The 17528-nt window shown below is 40.5% G+C and overlaps 1 protein-coding gene across 3 annotated transcripts in view; it reads right to left on the bottom strand.

The window, feature by feature from the left end:
• The window catches only part of PARD3B (par-3 family cell polarity regulator beta), a 1146560-nt gene that overhangs the window by 175522 nt on the left and 953510 nt on the right, over window positions 1–17528 (bottom strand). For all 3 annotated transcript variants that reach the window (XM_010352639.2, XM_030916822.1, XM_010352640.2), the window contains one exon: window positions 14006–14308. In XM_010352639.2, the coding sequence (XP_010350941.1) occupies window positions 14006–14308 (303 nt within the window). The remainder of the gene's footprint in view (window positions 1–14005; window positions 14309–17528) is intronic.

The following is a 17528-nucleotide window of genomic DNA, read 5'->3' as shown; positions in this document are numbered from 1 at the left end:
TGTAATGCTCTTTCTTTTTCCTTTATATTCTATTAACAAATATTCATTGATCATACTACATTGATTTTAAGATGTACTAATAGGGTATAACATGAAGTTTGAAAAACCCTAGCATGGCCAGAAGCTCATGCATGAGTTTTGGAGTAAGAGTTTGAAACCTTAGCTCTGCCGACCTATTATCTGTGTCACCATAGGTAAGTTTCACAATTTCTCAGAGCTTCTAGTTTTTCAGAGCCTCTAGTTTTTCATTGGTGAAACAGATTCCTACTCCACAGGATTTCTGTCATCTTTCTAAAGCACACATCTGAACATGCCAACCCTACTTTAAGCATTCCTCGTTGCCCTGGGCTAAAGTCTAAATGTTTTATCTTAGATTATCTGGCCTTTAACAACATGGCCTGTGCTAACTTTCATCTCTGACCTCCAGCTGGCCCTAACTTACATTCTACACTCCAGCTCTTCTAATATGCGCAGTTTCCTAAATGTACCATGTTTTCTCTGTGGGCCTTTGTGCATGCCCTTATACCCACTCAGTTTCTAGTTCTTCTTTAGGTCATAATACGGATTCCTTCAAGGAGCCAGATCTGCATTCAAGCATCTCTGGCTCACCCCTATCATAGCATATCACCGTTATTATTCCAGATTGTCAGCTGCATCCTTCTGGAGGGCAAGAAACTCTGGATTCTGTGCCATTCTCTTTGTGTTATTTTATGTTGAAATGAAGAAATTCTGTAAATCCCTTCCAACCTCTTCTTAGTAAACAATTAGTTAGATGAATAGATCCTAAGGATCAGGTAATTTGTTTGAAAAGCATCCCGGTCAATGCTTAAATGCTTAAATGGCAGCTTTAATAAATCAGGGTAACCCTTTGGCAAACATTCCTCAAACATGCCCACTTACCCCCAGTGGTTGAGGATGGGGGGAAGGGGCCTTGAAAATGAATGGTCACTGAGTACAAACCCTCTTTGCCTAGCTCATGCATAATAAAGGAGAAGATTGTCTACATCTGTCACCCCTGGACACTGACAATTAAGGCAGATATAACTAGTATAGTCCCAAGGGTAGGGCTCTCAGACGATGGGAAAAAATTAATGAGAACATCAAGTTTTAAAGAGACAGGATGGAGGAAAGTAGAGTTAATGGTATATCAGTTACTATTAGCATTTATCTGGTCACAGAGATTCTTTCATTAAGAGATTTCTCATTATTGTTTAAAGTCACTTAAAAATTGATGGTAATATGTTCTAAGAAAAAAAATCTGATTGCTTTGTTCAATTGATGAGTTAACTCTCTATGGAAATGGCATTTATCATTGGGATTCCCACACTGAAATGTGATCACTTTTGTTCATTTGTAGAAACTAAAAACAAATCTCTAAGTAATCTACTGTATTCACTGTTCAAGTCCCTACACACAGCCACACAAAGTCATGAGTCAGAGGTGAGAGCCAAAATGCTATTAAACTACAATAAAATTAACTGGAAAAGACAGAGAGAAAAAGACTCACTAGAGAGAAAGAGACTGGGGACAAACACCAACAGAGGTATGAGCTGTACATGACAATGCTGTGGCTCAATGAAAGGCTGAATCTCTGAAATTAATGAACTGTTGTGACAAAGAGATATCAGCTATCCTATATTGCCCCAGTGATATAAGATATGTTCACATCCAGCTGTTCACACAGCTACAAAGCTTCCTGTTAATGCTTTTTCTATCCCTCATTGCCTTTATTTTAGAATTCCCAAAGCACATGCTTTTTCAGTGGTCATGAAAATTAGGAATGTATGTCCCCCAGTTGCCTCTAGGAGTTATTTAGGCAGAGCAGTGGAAGGGAGGTGGGGATGGTTAATTGGTACAAGAAAATAGTTAGAAAGAATGAGTAAGACCGGCCGGGCGCGATGGCTCAAGCCTGTAATCCCAGCACTTTGGGAGGCCGAGACGGGTGGATCACAAGGTCAGGAGATCAAGACCATCCTGGCTAACACGGTGAAACCCCGTCTCTACTAAAAATACAAAAAAAAAAAAAACTAGCCGGGCGACCTGGCGGGCGCCTGTAGTCCCAGCTACTTGGGAGGCTGAGGCAGGAGAATGGCGTGAACCCGGGAGGCGGAGCTTGCAGTGAGCTGAGATCCGGCCACTGCACTCCAGCCTGGGCGACAGAGCGAGACTCCGTCTCAAAAAAAAAAAAAAAAAAAAAGAATGAGTAAGACCGAGTATTTGATAGCACAACAGGGTGACTCTAGTCAATGTTAATTTAATTGTACATTTAAAAATACCTAAAAGAGTGTCATTGGATTGTTTGTAGCACAAAGGATAAATGCTTAAGGGATGGATATCCCATTTTCCATGATGTGATTATTATGCATTGCATGGGTGTATCAAAATATCTCATGCACCCCATAAATACATATATATATACCTATTATATACTCACAAAAATTAAAAATAAAAAATGTAAAACAAGAAGTTGTTCAGGCTGAAATATTTCTGCCTGAGCTATAAAAGAAGGTCTACTGTTCAGAAAACCAAACACCGCATGTTCTCACTCATAGGTGGGAATTGAATAATGAGATCACTTGGACACAGGAAGGTGAGCATCACACACCGGGTCCTATTGTGGGGAGGGGGTAGTGGGGAGGGATAGCATTAGGAGATATACCTAATGTAAATAACGAGTTAATGGGTGCAGCACACCAACATGGCACATGTATACATATGTAACAAACCTGCACGTTGTGCACATGTATCCTAGAACTTAAAGTATAATAATAAAAAATAAATAAATAAAAGAGGGTCTACTTAAGGATAGCCTCTCACAGGGAGTTAACAAGAATATATTTGATGGAAGTACTACATACCATGAATCTATAACTTTTCCATTATTAAAGGGAAGTGAAACAAAAAAAAAAAAAAGAAAAGACATCTAAAGGTAATCTATTTGTGGTGGATTCCACAGAGTGGCTCCCTAAAAGCCACTCACTACTCACTTCTCTCTTGACTTTGTTTACTGGAAAGTTGAAGTTCTATTTCTCAACACCTTTTTGTAACTAGAGTAAATCTTTTAATACATTTTTTGCCAATGAGAAGTTGTTGGGGTCTCCTGGGGAATCTTTTCAAAGGGATGAACTTGACTAGCACATTCCATTGGCCATTTGCGCCTTTCTCCTTATTTCTCCCTGGAAGGTGGACATGAAACCCAGAGTGGTAACGGCCATCTTGGAATCATGATGCAATATGAAGAAAAGACTTTGCCACTGGGAAAGGCAAGAGAGGAAGAGGGAAAGAGGCCATCTAAATTCCTTAGTGGGCAAGACACATGTGTATCAGCTGAGTTTTCTGTTGTTTACAGTCAAACAGCATCTGACTCAACACTGCTGTTATTGACAGCTCTTCTGGGACTCACAGAAATTCGACTAGCCCATTCTGTGGATGATTGTTAAGCCCGACTCAGAACCAAATGGACAATCAAGTGACATGGTAGGATCTTGCCTTAGTTCTGATGATGAGCTTAGGGACATCTAATGAGCTAGGGTTTGTTACAAACAATTGCCAAAGTAGCTCAGTGTGTAATGAATGCTCTCTTCACTTATGCAGATGATACGACTGATCTAACGGAATCTGTACTGTTGGGCTGGGTGCAGTGGCTCATGCCTGTAATCCCAGCACTTTGGGAGGCCGAGGCAGGTGGATCACCTGAGGTCAGGAGTGCGAGACCAGCCCGGCCAACATAGTGAAACCCTGTCTCTACTAAAAATACAAAAAACTAGCCAGGCGTGGTGGCAGGCGCCTGTAATCCCAGCTACTTGGGAGGCTGAGGCAGGAGAATTGCTTGAACCTGGGAGGTGGAGGTTGCAGTGAGCTGAGATCGTGCCACTGCACTGCAGCCCAGGTGACAGTGCGAGACTCTACCTCAAAAAAAAAAAAAAAAAAAAAAAAAAAAAAAAAAATAAATAAATAAATAAATAAATAAAAAGAATCTGCACTTTTTTTAACGTTTTCTTGCCTCTCATCTCCTCACTTGCTCTTCTGTTTCTACTTTTTGTTTCTGATGATTGCAATACACTGGCAGGAGTTGAGGCTGGAGCTAGGAATTAACCATTAAACATGGAACAGTGGAACAGATGGACTCTAACAGGTTCCCAAACCTATTATTTTAAATGGTCAACAGCTAGATATAATCAATAACCTTCCTCAATAGTTATATTCAGTTCAATAATCTTCTCAATATATATACCAATAATATGTAATGCAGTCTGATAATATATACTCCAATAATATTCCTAAATACAGTTGACATTTATTGAGCCAAACACTGAAATGATTTCGTTTAATCCATGAATAAACCAGACAAGAGCAAGTATACTCACGTCCTCATTTTTTTTTCTTTTTTTTGAGACAGAGTCTTGCTCTGTCGCCCAGGCTGGAGTGCAGTGGCATGATCTTGGCTCACTGCAAGCTCCGCCTCCCGGGTTCATGCCATTCTCCTGCCTCAGCCTCCCAAGTAGCTGGGACTACAGGCACCCGCCACCATGCCCAGCTAATTTTTTTTTTTTTTTTTTGTATTTTTAGTAGAGACAGGGTTTCACTGTGTTAGCCAGGGTGGTCTTGATGTCCTGATCTTGTGATCCACCTGCCTTGGCCTCCCAAAGTGCTGGGGTTACAGGCGTGAGCCACCGCACCTGGCCTCATGTCTTCATTTTACAGTGAGAGATCAGGCTTTGAAAAATTAATACATTTGAACCAAGGCCCTGCAAAGATAAATCTATAGTTTCAGGTCTTTCTCACACTGAATGCACTTACAATTTCATGATTTTTACAATATATCCCGTATACACCTCTATTCTAATGGAACGTATTATATTGTAATGATTTGTTTATGAGATAGTTTAGGCTATCAGACTGAATTCCTTGGGAGTCAGATTGCTTCTAAACTTCTTTGTATGCCTCTGAAATACAACAGATGCTCAATAAAAGCTTCCTGCAAAATTAGTGGATACATGCTGGAAAACCAAAGCTGCTTAACTGGAGCACTGAGGAGCTGTGTGCTGCTTGCCACTTTAATTTTATAGCTGCCATATATCAGTCACTAAGTAAGTATTTAGTAAGCAAATACTAAGTGCCTCTAAATGCCTGGTATTACACCAGCTCACAGAAAGTGTTATTTTGCATAATTAAGTCTAAATGGACACATTATTTATGAATATTAGAGGAAAAAGACAAAAGGGGGCTGGGCGCGGTGGGTCATGCCTGTAATCCCAGCACTTCGGGATGCCGAGGCGGGCGGATCACCTGAGGTCAGGAGTTTGAGACCAGCCTGGCCAAAGTGATGAAACCCTGTCGCTACTAAAAATACAAAAAATTAGCCAGGCATGGTGGCGGACACCTGTAATCCCAGCTACTTGGGAGGCTGAGGCAGGAGAATCGCTTGAACCTGGGAGGTGGAAGTAGCAGTGAGCTGAGATTGCGCCACTGCACTCCAGCCTGGGCAACAAAAGCGAAACTTCATCTCCAAAAAAAAAAAAAAAAAAAAAGTGCTCTCTAAGATTCATCAAGAACAAACAGTTCCCCCCCCTTTTTTTTTTGAGTGGGTCATCACGCCCAGCTAATTTTGTATTTTTAGGAGAGATGGGGTTTCTCCAGGTTGGTCAGTCTGGTCTCGAACTCCCAACCTCAGGTGATCCACCTGCCTTGGCCTCCCAAAGTGCTGGGATTACAGGCTTGAGCCACCACACCCAATCGTAATTCCTTTTCTTCTTAGGGTTACCAGAGTGGTAAATCAAAGGATTTTCACAAACATGGTGTACCTCGTTATTAGTAAGATAAGTTCAGATGAACTGGAAAATGCAGACTAGATAATAGCAGACTAGATTAATAGCTAACTGAAGATCGCAAAGAGTGTTGATTCATGGAGGTCTCGAGTGATGTGATGCAGGGATTGTATCTGACACTGATCAATGATCTTATCAATGATATGGATGGGCTCACAATGATTAAACATGAGGATGGTACAATTTAGGAAGAATAATATATACATTGGAGTACAAAAATTGATACTTTAAAATATCTTTATTGGCTACAACAATGAGCTAAACCTAACAAGTAAATATTCAACTTGGGAAAGACTATCCCACATTTAAAAAAGTTATTGTACCAATATAGGATTTTGTAAATTTATTGGGAAATCTCGTTTGATAGCAACTCAAGTGAAAAAAAAAACAAAAAAACCAGGCATTTAGTTAAAAGTGCAATAGAAGCTAATAATGACAATGGATGTAAAAGCTTAGGCCACATTAATAAGTGCAAAGGATTAAAATCAAAGGATACCCAGAGTCCCACTGATTTCCGTGGTTTTCTGACCATATCTGAAATAGGGTACCCAGTTCTGCAAGCCATGCCCAACAAAGGAATCATACACTCAAAAGACTTTAGTGTACATATACCCCAAATGGCTGCCAAGAGGGCTGAAGGTGTGAATTGTAATTTAAGAAGGGGCTAAAACAGCTGTGGGAGTTTATGCTGAAGAAATGATTATATAAGAAACTTCTCAAGGTCATTTGCTGTGTTTTCTATATTCTTCTTAAGGCCAGTGCTGAGCACAGAGCCTGGCACATGTTTAGAGTTCATAAATGTTTGTTAGTGAAGGTGGTCATAGGAGTCACTTTAGATATCTAAAAGGTTGTTAATGAGGCTTAGATGCTGTGTCCGGGTAGCTCAACCCAAAATCCCTGGCAAAAGCTACATGGAGACAGTGTTTGGGTGGGTAAAAAGTGGGCATTTCTACATCAACTAGAGTCATCTAAAAGAAAACGGATGCCTCATGAATTTTGTCACTGAAGTATGCCAACGTGAGTTAGGTGACATTCATGAGGCAGTTCGTGGAGAAGATGCCTCTGATGAGTGGGACATGAGGCTTGACCACTGAAGGTCCTAGCCAACTCGAAGATACTGTTAAACCAGCCAGGCACGGTGGCTCATGCCCATAATCCTAGCCCTTTGGGAGGCCAAGGTGGGCAGATCACGAGGTCAGGAGTTCGAGAACAGCCTGGCCAACATGGTGAAACCCCGTCTCTACTAAAAATATAAAAAATTAGCTGGGTGTGGTGGTGCACATCTGTAATCCCAGCTACTTGGGAGGCTGAGACAAGGGAATCGCTTGAACCCGGGAGGTGGAGGTTGCAGTGAGCCAAGATTGTGCCATTGCACTCCAGCCCGGGCAACAAGAGTGAAGCTCCATCTCAAGAAAAAAAAAAAAAAAAGATTCTGTTAAACTATTCATTCATTCATTATTCCAAAAATATTTATTGAGGACAGACTGCCCCAGGAACTGAGGAGACAGGGTGAGCAAAGGCAGGATAGGTCCCAACTACCATGAAGCCTGAATCTGAGACCAGTGGCTTCCAAAATGGGCTGTATAAACCCCATTTGAGGGAGGAAGAAAATATCAGAACCACTACTTATAATTTGTTAAAGTCTCATTTTAAAATTAATTTCTCTATTTGGTATGTGTCTTACATGTAATATAGTAGTAGGGTAAATTAGTATCTATCAGTTAGAAACAAATGCCCATATTTTTAGAGGTAAACATCCAAAAACTTTTTTTTTTTTTTACTGATAATATGTGCATTTGGCAACCCATTTGGCAACCTCTAGAAATGAATGGCAAATTGTCACACAAACTAATGCAAAACTGCATTTGTGTTGTGTGCCACACGTACCTTCTAGCCCCCTATTTGGGACTGTTTTGTCCTCATCCAGACACAAAGTTTTCATGTTCATACACTGTGGGAGCCCTTTCAATGCTGGCATTGTGGTGGAAAACTAACACACTGTAAACCTGAGTAATTGTCAGGCTTTGAGGGCAGGATTTAACCCATGCTATGTTCAAATCCTGGAAGAACCAGCACTGTGAAAATCCAGTCATGTGTCTCTGTCCTGGTGGTAAAAAGGTTTTTTTTTTTTTTAACCGCTGTCGTTTACAGATGAATCTTTTATAAGGCAACTTTTTTTTTTTTTTTTTTTTTTTTTCTTTTCCTAAGATGGGCTGAAGGTTCAGGGCCAACCTTTGAGAAGCAAGTAGGTATGAGACCAAAGTTGCCTCTGTTAGAAAGCTAGTATGGGCCACGTACACATGATCTGTTACTATAAGACAGAGATATATGGACAAATAGGGTATGTTTCATAAGGAGATAGAAAAAAAAGCAAAATGTAAAATCATATTTAACCATCACAGATGCAAGGTTATTATTATAATCTTCCCTTTTACAAATAAGTAGGTGAGGATAAATCGCCTATGCTATTAAACAGCCTATTGAATTCCAGGATTATATCTCACGTTAAAACCCTCAGTCTCTTCCCCAACCCAAACCCTGCCCTGCCTCCCTCAGGATGGAGTCCAAACTCTTCATCAAGGCTGGCCAACCTCTCTTCCCTGTCTTTGGTCAGCTCTGAGGCCATCCCATGTTCTCTCTTTCCATTTATCCCTCCCACCAGGTTTCTATTTTACTGAGAGTCTTTCAGTCCCCCTAACACATCATGCTTCCTCTCCCCTCTATTTTCACCTTTACTGCCTGGCCCCAGCCAGTACCCTGCACTTACTCTTCAGTTGCACTTTCCACACTGTGTTCCCACTGCATGTTTAGGACTTCGCATTGCCATTGGATCCTAATCTCCATAATGAAGGCGGCATAATCATCTTCCTCCCAGTTCCCTGGTAAGTTCAGTACTGAACTCAGGCCCTGGCCCTTAGTGGATACTCAATAAGTATTTGTTGAATTATATGCATGAAAATAAAAAAAAGCCATCTTGGATAAGTCATGCAGCTCACGCAGGAATATTTGGAAGTGGACTGGACCCCTATCAGCTTCATCCCCAAACCCATGATTTAATCTGCCATTACATGTTGGGAGCCCAGATGGATGCTTCTTTACTTATCCAGGTACTCATTTCCTTAATATGGTTTGGATCTGTGTTCCTGCCTAAATTTCATGTCTAATTGTAATCCCCAATGTTGGAGGTGGGGCCTGGTGGGAGGTGATTTGATTATGGGGGTGGATTTCCCCATTGGTACTGTTTTTGTAATAGTGAGTGAGTTCTCATGAGATCTGGCCATTTAGAAGTGTGTAGCACCTCCCTCCTCTTTGTCTTGCTCCTGCTTCTGCCATGTAAGAACTGCCTGCTTCCCCTTTGCCTTCTGTCACGATAGAAAGTTTCCGGAGGCCTCCCAAGAAGCTGAGCTGATGCCAGCATCATGCTTGCTGGACAGCCTGCAGAACTGTGAGCCAATCAAATCTCTTTTCTTTGTAAATTACCCAGTCACAGGTATCTTATTATAGCAGTGCGAGAATGGACTAATACATTCCTCAAGCAGGAAATGAGAGTGTGGGTCTATATCATAGTGTGGGGTAGGGAAAAGAAAACTGTAGAACAGAGAGATCTAGAATAAAGTCCTGATTCCATGCTGTGTGATCTTGGGCAAGTCACTCAACTTCTCTGGGCCTCAGTTTCTGCAATAATCATATGAGAAGGTCACTCTAGACAGTCTCTGAATTCTCTTGTTAGCTCTGAAATACTGTCACAGAAGGAACTTCAAAGCTGCAACTTTTCCATTCTATAACTGTTCTCTGTCACCAAGAGCTCACTCTTTAAGTTCTTACCTCTTCATCAATTCTCTTCTCATTGTAATTCTCCCTCTGGTCCTACTTAGCTACTAAAACTGTTCTCTCTAAATTAACTGATGACCTTTTAGTGGCCAAATCTAAAGCGCTCTTTTCAGTCCTTATTCCACTGAGCTCTCTGAAGCATTTGAAAGCCTCGTGTCTGTGATATCTGCGAAACATCTTTGTGTTTGTTTTAAGCTAAGGTTTTGGGCTGCTTCTTATACTCTCCTGTCTCCAACACCCCTCCTCAAATGAGGAGTCAAATGAGGACAAGCTCCTGTCCTCATTTACTACTGTAATCATCTCTAACTTTGTCTCTTAGTCTAACCAGGGTCTTCTTTGTCTGTCGTCAAGCTGGAAGAGCTATTTTCCCAAAACACAAATCCATCAGCTCATTCCCCAATTATGACACTTTAGTGGCTCCCATTGTCCACTGATTGGCAAATACATCAAAACCCCTTACACGCTTGCTACCACTCATCATTCTAGAGTCCAGGAAAAATAACCCCTATTCAGGCATAACTTCAGAACCCTTCTTTTTTTCTTTTGAGATAGGATCTTTCTCTGTCACCCAGGGTGGAGTGCAGTGGTATAATCAACAGGTCACTACAGCCTTGGACTTCTGGGCTCAAGCCATCCTCCCACCTCAGCTTCCTGAGTAGGTTGGACTACAGGTGCACACCACTACACCTGGATAATTAAAAAAAAAAAAAACTTTTGTAGAGGCTGGGCATGGTGGCTCATGCCTGTAATCCCAGCATTTTGGGAAGCCGAGGTGGGCAGATCACCTGAAGTCAGGAGTTTGAGACCAGCCTGGTCAACATGACAAAACCACATCTCTACTAAAAATACAAAAAATGAGTCAGGGTGGTGGCTCGTGCCTGTAGTCCCAGCTACTTGGGAGTGGAGATACGAGAATTGCTTGAACCCTGAGGTGGAGGTTGCAGTGAGCTGACAACATGCCACTGTACTCCAGCCTGGGTGACAGAGTGAGACTCAAAAAAAAAAAAAAAAAAAAAAAAAAAAAAGAAAAGAAAACATTTTGTAGAGATGGGGTCTTGCTATATTGCTCAGGCTGGTCTCCAACTCCTGGCCTCCAACTCCTGGCCTCAAGTGATTCCCCTTACCCAGACTCCCAAAAGAGCTGGGATTATACTGTGCCTTGCCTCAGAACCTTCGTTAACACAGATTTCTGGACAGCCACTACCACTCAATAAGTAGCAGCCTAAGATACAACCCATTAAATCACAAACTGACCTCAGCCTGCTTTGCAACCTCTTTTCCTATCACTTTCCTTCCCACCCACACTCTGTCCGGGTGATTCTTAGCTCCCCTACAGGCCTGCTCTTTCAGGCCACTTTGCCCTTGTACATGCTTAATTATTCTGCAAAGAAAACAATTCTCCTACTGCAACTGCTCCTGTCTTACCCTTCTAGAGCCAGTTCAAATATCACCTCTGTTTGGAGGACTTTCCTGACTAGCTTAGGCAGAGTTAGAAAATAAAAACTTCTTTTCCTTCTATTCGCAAGACATTGCAATGATCCATTTCTACATGTGTTGGTCCTCTACTCACTAGATTATGACCTCCTCTGGCCTGGGACTGTTTCTTAATCATCTATCTTCCCTAAAGCTTTCTACAGTAGTTAGAACACATTAGGTGTCAAATACATAATTACTAAATGAGTTAAGGACTGAAAAGATGAATGGATGAATGGCATTGCCCTCTAATAGTACATATGGTAGGTTTAGAATTAGTCGGTTCCTGCTTATGGATACTACTAGGGAAACTGCCATAGCAACTCTTCTTAGACTTATCTGGGCACAGGCATATCAGGGAAGTTCAGAATTTCACTGAAAAAGGAGAGTAATAATAATAGTAACAATGACGATGACAATAGCTAACATTATTGAATGCTTACTATGTACCAGGACAAAATCAGCTTGCTTGAAGACTTGAAGAACAAGGAGCAGGGCAGTCTTTAAGTGTAATTAAATATAAGAGCAGGATAAAGATAATTCTAAGTATAATTCTGCTATCCAAAAATAGGACAGCAGTCTAAACTCTACTGAAAGCAGCTTTAGATCACTTTTAATATAAGGGGGTCAGAGCCAAAAGTAAGACTCTTTTACACATATATCTGGACTGGGCAGTCAACAATTATTTTTTTCTTGATATCATTTTATAGCGGCTGCAGTTAAGATTATTGTAAGAAGTTTATTTTCTGGTCACATCTACATAGATGAAAACTAGTTAGTATATAGTTTCCTAAATAGTGTTGCAAAGATCTAGGGGAAACATATGCTTTAGGTGACAAAAATTTGGGGGATAATGCATGCTGGTTATTGGATGGGTCTTCTTAAAAACTCAGAATGCATGTCAGCATATTGGGCATAAGAAGACTGCAATAAGAAAAGCTATTCCACCCGAGCCCGGTGGCTCATGCCTCAAATCCCAGAACTTTGGGATGCCGAGGTGGGTGGATCACGAGGTTAGGAGTTCAAGACCAGCCTGGCCAAGATGGTGAAACCCCGTCTCTACTAAAAATTCAAAAATTAGCCAGGCATGGTTGCAGGTGTCTGTAATCCCAGCTACTCACTTGGGAGGGTGAAGCAGGAGAATCGCTTGAACCTAGGGGGCGGAGGTTGCAGTAAGCCGAGATCACACCACTGCACTCCAGCCTGGTCAAAAAAGTGAGACTCTGTCTCGAAAAAGGAAAAAAAAAAAAAAAGAAAACCTGTTCCTTGTGGCTTACCCCAGAATTCCTAGAATTCCCCATACATAGTTGACTTGTGAATCTTTTTTTTTTTTTTAATAAAATGCCTCATATTTATTTCCATGGAATTAGTATTGGAAAATACTGGCTTGGGAGGTTCCTATAAACAGTCCCTCCGTGTTGGGATTCTAGCTGTGGAATATGCAGAGAGGATTGTTATGAAGACCTATCTAATTTAGGGAAGGTAAGATTGACTACAGTTTGGGCCAGAAGAGACTCATGCCTGGTGTTATTATTTATATGATAAAATTCAATCCACTATGAAGGTTGGGGAGAAAAATCCAACTCTTAATCAATTCTTTGAATTAGCAGTTTAGTTATTATGGCTATATCACAGTCATAAAAATTTATATTTTCATTTTGTCCCAAAGAAAAACTTGACCATCTTTCTTTAATATTATCAACCTGGAAGCCTGACAGTAAGGATTAAAAATTGCTCCTTCCTTCCCACTTGGTTATTGGAAAGGCTCTGAAAGGTAATCAGTCTTGTGAAGCTACACTTTACAGTCTGCATAAAAATGCCATGATTTCCCTTCCTCTCCCCAACCTAATTGAAAGTGCATAATATCACCCAGCTGGGGAAATGTAAATGGTAAACATATGCAATATATCATGCTATCACATAAAGGCTGGTTCCTAATAGGGACTGAGTGGTTGTCAGAACCCTAAGAAGTCTGGAAAACAAGGCTTTTCTTCATATAGAATGAGAGCTCTCTGTGCCTGCTACCCTTCTACCCCACCACTTCCCTCGTCAAGCTAGTCAGATTAGTCCAAGGTCAGTCAACTCATTCCTTGCATGTGTAATTCCAAGGGTCACCTAACAATGTATATTGACTAAACCTCTCTTACATCAATCTTTCAAGACATGAAACATTTTACTTTTGGCAGGAGGTGGGGTTGAAAACATCTTGTTCTCTACCTACTTCAATTGTACTGACAGATGGTCCTATTATCCTTCTCCTTAGCTGCTAAACCTAAAGATCCGTGGCCTTGTCACCTCTTATCTTTCTCTACTTCATCAAACTCCTATTGCCAAGATTATCTCTTTTTCTACCTCTGATCATCCATGAATATCTATACAGGGTCACCTTTCCCTTGAGTACAAAATCCCCATCTTACTTTTCAAAGGCCCCTGCTCCTCTGCAGCTATCTGTAATTCCCACTTCAATCACACCTACTTGGAAGCTATCATTTTCTCTTTTCTGACTCTCCACCTCCATGTGCCATGCCGTCTTCCTGAATAAATCTTTTACATTTGGTCTCTTAGGAGAAAGGACAATATTCGTTCAAAGTTTTCATCATGAGATGTCTGTCACAATTTTCCTTCAAAAATGGCTCCCTGTTGCATCATGAACTCTGCTACTACTATTCATTCATGCCACCTTACAATTGGCTATTGTTTTATTTTTGATGGTGGATATCTTACACGTTGGTCAAAGGATGGCACTTGTCTAGGGTACTGAGTCATTTCAGTTTTCATCGATTGAAGGAGATACTTTTTATCGGTTTCAGCAGTAGAGATGATTTGAAACATACTGAACTAAAGCTACATTTATCTATCACTAAGTTTATTACCTGTCAGCTGGAGCCAGTGGATGGTATGGCTTGTTGACCTTGGCATAGAGACCCTCTAAGTGGTCTCTTTCTGGAGACAGTGGACGGCCATCCCGAGGGTAACCAAACGGTCCAGCTCGAGGGGGAGATGGAGATCTAAAGACATTTGCTGATGTGCATGGTTCCCGAAAGTGGTTCACTCTGGCATAATTGGGGTCCATTTCATCATCATCCATATCGTATACTGATCCAATTGCACCAGTAGCATAATCAAGAAGACCTCTTGCCTGCTTTTCCCTTAGCTCCTGATGTTTTGCTCCAATCCTGAAAAATACAGAACAGGCAGTAAAGATGTATGTGAGTTTCATATGATAATATAATGAAATACTCTCTTGAATTTACGTTAACTCTTCCTCATCACTTAGCTGTCATTCTCCTGTTTACTCAAGATCACAGCATGCAGAAATGCCAACAGCATAAGAGGATTAATTTTATATATCTGATCTTTATTTGTTACAGGGTCTTTACTTTGATAGCAATGCTATGGGTACTTTGATATCTTGCCCACTGATGACTAGGCTGATAGTAGCTTCAAAGGCTGATTTTCATTCACATTCCCTCCCCACAGATAGCATGCGCTTGTGGGAACAGTGCATCTTTAGTTCGATATTATAGAAGTCTTTCTTGGGACAGGGATGCATGTTAACAAACCCATCAAAATCCTGCAGTTTTTCTATGACTTCACTAATTTAGTGGCCTAGAGTTCCAGTGTATTCTTCTAAAGAAAATAACTTGTGAAAATTGATTTAAATATGAAAAAGAAATACAGAGGCTTTCTGGTCACTAAAAGCAGTGGGATCAGGGATAATTTATAAGAGACTCTGAGTTTTTTGGTTATACAAATGGGGATTACTGTGTCTCATTATATAGGGGCTAGGGACAGAGTAAAATAGTGAAGAAATTAATAGGTTCCTGACAGAGATGAATTGGCACATATAAGTGAATTAAACACTATTACTGGCAGAACTCCACAGTGCTAAAGCCTTAAGTGATATTACAAAATGCTAGTGCTAATCAGTGCCACTGTGCAGTCTACTGGGAATGGAAGCAGAAAAATATGCTTAGGTGGATTCCAAATCCATCTGAATTTTGAGAATTTGACATTTAATCTGGAAAGTGTTAGATCAGCTCTTCTAAATTCACAGTAATGTATTAAAATGGAAAGGTCACTATGGCCTCTTATTGGACAATGGTGATCTTGATGGTGTGAGGAGGTCTTCAGCACGAATGAGAAAAGAGTGTAAACCTTGTCACTGGACAAACAAGGGGCACCGTGTAAAGAGGAGAGATTAAGACAATGCTGGCTCAGGTGGCTAAAGAAAGTCAAGAAAAGATGGGACAAACTTAATGTCCTGGGCCCAGAGAATTTAAGAGGGCTGTGGGCTAGAAGTGAATGATCTCTATATGACTGGAGACATACAGAAGTCCTGGATGAGTTAAAAGCAACAACTGAAACCCATCAGTATCTTCCCCCATTCAAACAAAAACAGCTGTTTTGCACATGGAAGCTAGCTTTATTTTGCAAAACATTAAACCCTTTGTAAAAATCTTCAGAAGCCAGGGTTTTCTGAGGTATTTTTCTCTTTTGGCAGAACAATGTTTTCGTTTTTTACTTTTTTGAGTAAGGAGGAGAAAAGCAACTGGGCAATTTCAATTGGGAAGCAAAACGCAAAAAACAAAACAAAAAAGAATAAGGCATGAGACCAAAACCAAACCCCAGCACCTATCCTCAAGTTACAACAGATGAAAATAAATGCCAGGATATATTATTGCATATCTCTTTTGATTAGGCCAAACCTGTGCCCTAGACATAAGTAATTAGAAGAATTTATATTTTTGCATACGGCAACTTGAATTTCCAAGGGATTCTGAATTAAGATGAAAGGAAGATTACACAGTAGGGTACCCGTTAAGGGGCCTTGCCTATTCCCTTTCAACGCATGTTAGTCCTAGATTCATGGATGTTTGTTTTGAGTAATTTTTGATAAAGAAGATAACCTGCTCCATTCTGCAACAAAACAATCTTTCCAGAGACAGTGCAGACTCGATTATCAGAGAATGCTTGCTGCACCCTGATGATAGGGATGGATTTCCATTGCAAATGGAGCAAAGGACATCAATACAGTTAGGGGGTAGGATTCTGTGTGGTTGCTATCCCTCATAAGTGAGATGCCTTCAAGAGAAATCATTCAGCAGAAAGATGAATATCTCACAGCTGTCTCATGGGGCTACACTTGTGTGCATTAATGGAAGAGGAAAATACTAAGCTTGATTTTTAAAAATCACAGAAATAGAACACTGGTATCTGTCTTCCTTATTTCATCACTTCTCTTTCTTAGAGGTTTTCTCATTAATTAAACTTGCTGAGTATGTGGAGACTTTCAGACGAAAAGTACTATGTGTATGCCAAGCAATATTTTATCTTGTATTCCTTTCCAAAACAAAACCGTTTCTCTTTGATACTCTGCACCAGTGAGTGTTTCAGAAACTGATTTCATATTAACCATTCAGTAGGTAAAATAGTAATTTCTTTGAACAATCATTATTGTGTCATATACCAGGGTCCCTGCATGTTGAGGAGGACAAGGCAATCTCTGAAAAGGAGTGTATGCTGGCAGAAGAGGCCAAGACAGAAGTGTCAAGGAAAAATTTTCTTTTTGGTAGCTCTGACCCTCACCCCCACCCCCAATTCATGTGAGAATTTTACTTGTTTACAGTCATTTCCACTTAGAGGTTTCCTTGCCACTGGGAACTCAACCTGTTAAATTATCGATTTTCCAAAAGATACCCTTTTTCATTTGACAGTACTACCAGTTTCCCCATTCTTCTGAGCAAACTGCCTTTGAATTGTTTAAATCTCCTCTTTCTCTTTTCCTCTATGGGAACATTGCTGCTTCTTTTCTCCTTAACACCTCTTGGGTATCCTCTTTTATTTCCATTTCTTTCATCACAGTTGAATGTTCAGGCTTTTATATTGCCCAGATCTGCACTGTCCAACATAATGGCCATTAGCTGAGTGTGGCCCTATACAATTAAATTTGAAATAATTCATATCAAATCAATTTCTCAGTTTCACAAACCACATTTCAAGTGCTCAGTAACTACATGTGGCTAGTAACTACTATATTGGACAACACAAATAGAGACGAATTTCATCATTGCAGAGCGTTCTGTTAGACTGTACTGGCCTAGATTATTCTGAGAGTTTTTGGTATGTCACCTCATCCCACTTTAATATATACCTTAAAAGACTCTCGAATAATCTTCCTTAAAGAGAATTTCTGTCATATCTGTCAGCTTTAGGATCTCTAATAAGAGATGATAATAAAAGATGAAGTCAAGTAAATGACTCTACTTCCCTCCCTGAAACTCTATAGGAACAAACACTTGAGAAATTGGGAAGAAAATTCTATCTACAGTGGAATTAGAAAACGACCATAATCTCATGCCTTGCTATGAAATTTGGACACAGTCCCAAAGGTGG

Source organism: Rhinopithecus roxellana, chromosome 14, assembly GCF_007565055.1.
Source record: "Rhinopithecus roxellana isolate Shanxi Qingling chromosome 14, ASM756505v1, whole genome shotgun sequence".
Taxonomy (NCBI): domain Eukaryota; kingdom Metazoa; phylum Chordata; class Mammalia; order Primates; family Cercopithecidae; genus Rhinopithecus; species Rhinopithecus roxellana.
This window is presented reverse-complemented; position numbering and strand designations above follow the sequence as displayed.